Source organism: Solanum pennellii, chromosome 8, assembly GCF_001406875.1.
Source record: "Solanum pennellii chromosome 8, SPENNV200".
Classification (NCBI taxonomy): Eukaryota; Viridiplantae; Streptophyta; class Magnoliopsida; order Solanales; family Solanaceae; genus Solanum; species Solanum pennellii.
The window spans coordinates 5,653,129-5,659,014 of record NC_028644.1 but is presented as its reverse complement, the minus strand read 5'-3'; the positions used below and the strand labels follow the sequence as shown (position 1 = coordinate 5,659,014).

At 32.8% G+C, this 5,886-nt stretch overlaps 1 protein-coding gene across 1 annotated transcript; it reads right to left on the bottom strand.

Moving 5' to 3' along the window:
• Nucleotides 1–305: 305 nt before the first annotated feature.
• On the bottom strand, nucleotides 306–5,423 carry LOC114078363. The gene is made up of 5 exons (XM_027919058.1): nucleotides 5,365–5,423; nucleotides 4,752–4,889; nucleotides 2,812–2,874; nucleotides 830–902; nucleotides 306–732 (listed from the first exon to the last, which is right to left on the bottom strand). The coding sequence occupies exons 1-5, from the start codon at nucleotides 5,421–5,423 to the stop codon at nucleotides 721–723; spliced, it is 345 nt and encodes a 114-aa protein (XP_027774859.1). The 3' UTR covers nucleotides 306–720.
• Between the last annotated feature and the right edge of the window lie 463 nt (nucleotides 5,424–5,886).

Here is a 5,886-nt window from a genome sequence, read left to right as displayed (position 1 = left end):
CCGATAAAGCTCTTTTAACGGATGCAATGACAACTGGTAGAAGTAGAGCAAGTTTCAGTAAGCTAAACACTAGAGGATAATTTGAATATTTTTTTTGTTTGGACAAATCTTTTGGAAAGATCACAAAGTCTATTTAGATCAAAGAACCTTTCATCAACATCACAAACATCAAGAATATAACTTACAAGTTGATTCTCAAGAGTATCCATATTAAATTTATCAAAATCATCTAGATGTCAAATCTTGAAAACGAGTTAATTGAATTCAAACAAGCAATTTCATGGAGTAAATCAGTAGCTACCTCATTAAAAGGATCATTATCAATAATATTGCAAAACATTTCAACATAGTAATGGTGTAAGACTATATAGTGAGCAAGTCTTCATCGTGATCTTAAAGAGCTACCATATGACTCCTCAAAGTTAGGTATCAAAATTTCAAGTTTGGTATAAAATATGGATACTTTAGCAATAAGAGAATTTTATTCATCATCCATAAAACTTGCAGCATTTTCTTTGTTACTTCAACAAGTAGCATGATATTTGCAACATCTTGCTCCTTTCTTTGTAAGCATTTATTGAGCTCATTTGTGATTGCTAATACATCTCTCATCAAATGTAACATGAACACAACCTCAAATGTTCGACAAGATTCAAAATGTCCTATTGCCTTTGCTCTTTATCCATACTTCGTTCATCAAGACCAATTGATTCAAGAGCTTCAAGAATAGATCTAAACATAAGAATAAAATTGTTAAAGGATTTATAATGAGATCCCCAGCGATTATCACAAGCTCTTGAAAGATCAAGCTGTTGATTCAAGCCCCTACCGGTTGTAAGTTCACCCATATCTGATGAACCTTGAGTTGTTGCTTTTTGAGAATCTTGTAAATCATCCATATGCTTAGAATATATTTTCAACACATTAAAAATATTTGAGATCAATATTACAAGTTTTTTCACTTCAACACACTTTTTAGTGACCCCAACAAAAGTTAATTGAAGTTGACGAACAAAACAATGTATAAAATGAGCCGATCTACTTTCTTTCCTATTCAATATTTAAATCCATTGACCTAACCTTGCATATGACTTGCCCCATAGTAACATTGTCCATGCACACTTGATGGATTTAAAGAATGTTGAGCAAGTCAATTTACAATTGCCTCTTTCAGGAATAATGCACTAGCATCTTGAATATGAATAATGTCAATAAGTCTCTCCATCACAAATTACATTCCATCAACATATCGTAATACAAAATACATTTGATCCTTGCGTGAAATATCAAAATATTCATCAACTAGTAAGGCAAAGCAGTCACCAATTAGTTCCTCGAGAATAGCTTTTATTGTTTCTATCTTGCACGCAGTCACAATATCTTTTTAAATTATTGGAGAAGCCATTTGAATCATTTTGAGGGGCATGTTCAAGTACATAATCATGAATTCTATCACATCTTTTTGCATACCATGAGAGAATCTGAAGAAACTACCCCTACTAAGTGATGATTTAGATTCATCATGACCTCGAAATGCAAGTCCTTGAGTTATGAGAAGTCTTACTACATCAACCGAAGCACTTAAGCGAATGTAATATCCATGTTTAATTTGATTAGTCTACCTCTCAAATTTAGATTGAATGGACTGTTGTTGTCGTAGTAAATCTTGACATTTCTTTTTTGATCGATTATGTGGGCTATTCGGCAGACCAATATGCTTATCAAGACCACTCTTTCTATTACAATTTTTAAATTCTGCACATGAAAATACTTCATCTCCACCTTGATTAATGTTATGATCTTTAAATAGATAGCAAACAAACAATATCTTGCATCTTTACTAACACTATACTCCAACAAATCATGATATACATCATCAAATCATTCATAATTAAAATGACGCATTGCTTCAGTAATATTTGTTTAAGGGTACTCATCCAACTTCAAGCGAGGTTGACAAACATTAACAAGGTATGCTCTTCTAATAACATCATGATGATTTGAATGATAATTCAATATTGGAGTTCTTTCACCGGGATCAAACTTTAAAATACTCAAATCAAATTATTGAGAAGAATGTGATGGTACTTCTGAATGAATACATTTTCTTCTTGGTTAGATTAAATATGAATATGAGAGGCCAAACTTGTTCGATACCGAGGTAAAATACTTTTTCATTGAATATGAAGACTGAATTGTAAAGTAAAAGTTTAGTTAGAATTTAAGAGAATTAAACACACAATAAGAACTATTAAACGAAAAGCACACACAAAACAAGTACCAAAACCAAAAAGCTTAAGCAATGGTTAAGATATATGTGGTCTAAGGTTAAAAAAAATCTATCCGACCCTTATATCCGATTAGACCCATTTATTTGAGATATTATTTACGTAATTTAATTTTTTAACCCCTTTAGTGAAAATTTTCCCTTTCGCCATTGGTGCAACACATAAGCTTTGCTAGTTGGTTATATACTAATCAATTAAAAAAGGAAAAATTACTTAGGTAAGTACTTTTTAATAAAGGAAAAATTCAAAATACACATCTTATTTCACCATAATTTCTAAAATTTCCTACTATTTAGAAAAATTCAAAAATTCCTTCTTGAATACATCATTTCCTCTCGTGGATACCATCTGTCACGACCCAAAAATGGACGTGATAGCATTCGTCTTATCCCACCAAGACAAGTCAGCCTAAAACTCAACCATTACAATAAAATGCGAAAATTTCAGAATCAATGTAAAACACCCTATAGAACAAGGTCATAACTAAGGAGAAAGAAAGTCTGCTGAGACGACAAACAGGTACCTCACAAATCTCCAAGAAGCTTCAGACAAAGAAGAAAAATATCGGAAAGTCCGAGCTAGTATCCTACAAAAAAAATTGTAGTAGCAAGGGGTGAGTACCAAACCACACGATACCCAACAAGTAAACTTCTAAACACAAGTTAAGGGAATGAAATACGGGTACTCCTTACACACCAACCGAACCTGCATAACTACAACCTGCATAAAAATCAACCCAACCTAACAGTTCACAGTTTTCATAGCACCCAACTCATCAAAATCATTTTAACAAGTTACACATCTTCAACTACAAACTCAATATTCAACAATCACAACTCTCACAAACAAGCACTCACAATATCAGCAACACACAAGATCAAGTTCGTCAAATAAAAGTTAATCAAATATCAAGTACTTTCCAATCACCAATAAAACACATAATCATCAAGAAAGAAGGATGTGATGGGATGCAATGCAATATGACACAATGAAGTGATATGCCTCAAAATACCAAATTACTCTTTCAATCGAATATACATGATACTCCTCGGAAATACATCGAGAGTTCATGACCCATGGGGGACTCGCGAGGTCCATATACCAACACGAGCGATCTCCACGTGTCTATGTGGACGATCTCAACGCACTATCATAAATCAAATAAATTTCGCACGGACGATCTCCACGTGCCCAAATCATAGTCATAACTTTTCTATCGCACGGACGATCTCTACATGCCCAAATAGTCATAACTCGATCTCAACACGGACAATCTCCACGTGTTAGACCTTTACTCATATACAATCTCATGTCAATGCATGTGCACAATATGATATCAAATTAAGGAGATGATGCAACATCTGAATAAATCAAATGACGCTATGACATATAATCACCTCAATTATCACAATTATACGGGTTCAGTAAAGAACACAATCCCACATAATAAATCAAATCAATAATATATTAGTTAATGCCCATACGTTTTGGCATTCTCGGATTACAATCCGCATTCTATAGTAATAAACTTTTCCATTATAACACCGGTACTCGTACCATTCTCAACACATCACATACAAACAAATAATCACATTGTCTTTTATTACCCCTTTTTATCATTAAAATTAATCAAGGTAGACAAGACAACCCTTCCAAATCCCATTACTCCCAAACACATACCACAAGGAAATACAGACATTCCACACACTTAGCAAGAGTTAGAAATTCAGTTGTCTCAAATAGTCGAATAATCACTCCGGGATTTGAGTCTTCCCTTTTCATTGGGCTCCAAATCAATACAATCTATCCAAACAAGTTACCACAATAAGATTTTGAAACTAACAAACTCCACTTTACTATGTGTTCAGACTTGATCCAACAATTCACCCAACTTTATAATAAGTTCATAAATCTTGATGTCAATTAACATTCAAATATCATAATTTCCAAGTTCTAAGTCTAGGGTTAAATCCTAATCATTCGATTATCATAATTCGAATGATATTAACATAATATTATACTTCTAATATTTAACTAACTATATTAATATATTAAAACGTGAGTCATAATATGATAAAAAAGGAAAATCTATAAAAAATGGAGCCATATTAAAATGTCGGTGGTGTCAATTTGTCTTTAACAATATACAAAACTGATGCTATTTTTGGAATAGAAATCATTAGCACCACATTAATTGATCGAGGACAATAGTTCTTTTTTCCCTACTGTAACACTACCCAAAACATCCAAATCCTCACCACCTGTTACCTCACATGAATTCCCCACTAAAATTTGTACCCCAAATTCCCAAGCCCACGTACGATAACATTAATTGAAAGAACAATACATTCTAAAAATCAAATATAATATAATACTCCTTCCCCTTCAAGTGACAACACATTCATTAATTCATGAATGTACAATTTATTAAGGGATTAAAGAGTTTAAATTTGAGGTCCTTACGTGAATATGGTCACTCTCGTGGGAAGCCGCAAATCGCAGGTAAGTTCTCGCCCAAACCCTCCTTTTTCTATTTTCTTTGCCCTCTGCGGGAACTGCTGCTGTTCACAACAGCCAGCAGTATTTCCCCCTTTTATTTCTCTTATAATTTTTGTTTATTTATTTATTTTATTTATTATTATTAGCAACAAAATACTCTTTAATAAATCTAAAAAATCATATTATTCATTCTTATAGGTCATAAATTATTTATAAAAGCTATTAAAAAGGGTTAATATAAGAATAACGATTAAAATTCATAAAACGACTAGAGGGTCGTTACATTATCCACCACTAAAATCATGTTTGTCCTTGAACATGAAAGGAGAAGGAAGCATAACCGACTTTACCAAAAGCTGATGTTATGAAATTTTTTTTGAGTTGGTGTTTACCTCTCCGAATAAGCTCCTTAACACCATTCTACCAAGGTCAATTAATAATAACTCAATTCTCAAATCAAACTTTGAAAAATCTATAAAGCAAGGGCGATTATGAAGTAATACATTAATCTATGAATCCAATCTGAACCGAGACACACTGGACCATAACACAATCATCAAGATCAATCTTTTCTTACATGATCAAGAGAAAATTCCTAACCAATATCTCTACAACAAAAAGTAAACTTGAAACCATTACTACACTCTCGAAATGTCCAAACCATCACCGATCTTATCAATATTTCCTTCTCACAACATAATCTTTCACGAGCTTAAGTTATAAGAATTTGACCTTTTAGCATCATGTACTCATCAAGGAAGAATATAACTTATCTAAACCAAAGAAGAACAAAATCAAGTAAACATCCAACAAACGATATATTCCAAAATACAAAATCTCTATCAACACTTTTAGACAATTATAACTCTTCACATGTAGTAGCTCTTATATTAGTTCTCATAAGCAAGTTAGTACGTGTAAAGCTACTCGAAAACTTCAACTGCCACAATGCAATACCAAATCTTCCTTCTGAAATCACCAAATCTACCCAAGAATTCTACACTACCAAGAGGACATCACAGGATCGATACATTCGATCCACAGCTAGAATTCACTCACCGAAGTAAAAATATGTGTGTGCATAGGTAGTGAGTTATAC

What these genes read in the sequence shown, in the direction of transcription:
- LOC114078363 (XM_027919058.1), bottom strand. Translation starts at nt 5,423, where the DNA reads ATGGTTTCAAGTTTACTTTTTGTTGTAGAGATATTGGTTAGGAATTTT. An exon ending in AGGAATTTTCTCTTGATCAT is followed by an intron (nt 4,890 to 5,364) that starts GTAAGAAAAGAT and finishes AAAAATTATAAG; the next exon opens with AGAAATAAAAGGGGGAAATA. An exon ending in GCTTCTTGGAGATTTGTGAG is followed by an intron (nt 903 to 2,811) that starts GTACCTGTTTGT and finishes ATATATTCTAAG; the next exon opens with CATATGGATGATTTACAAGA.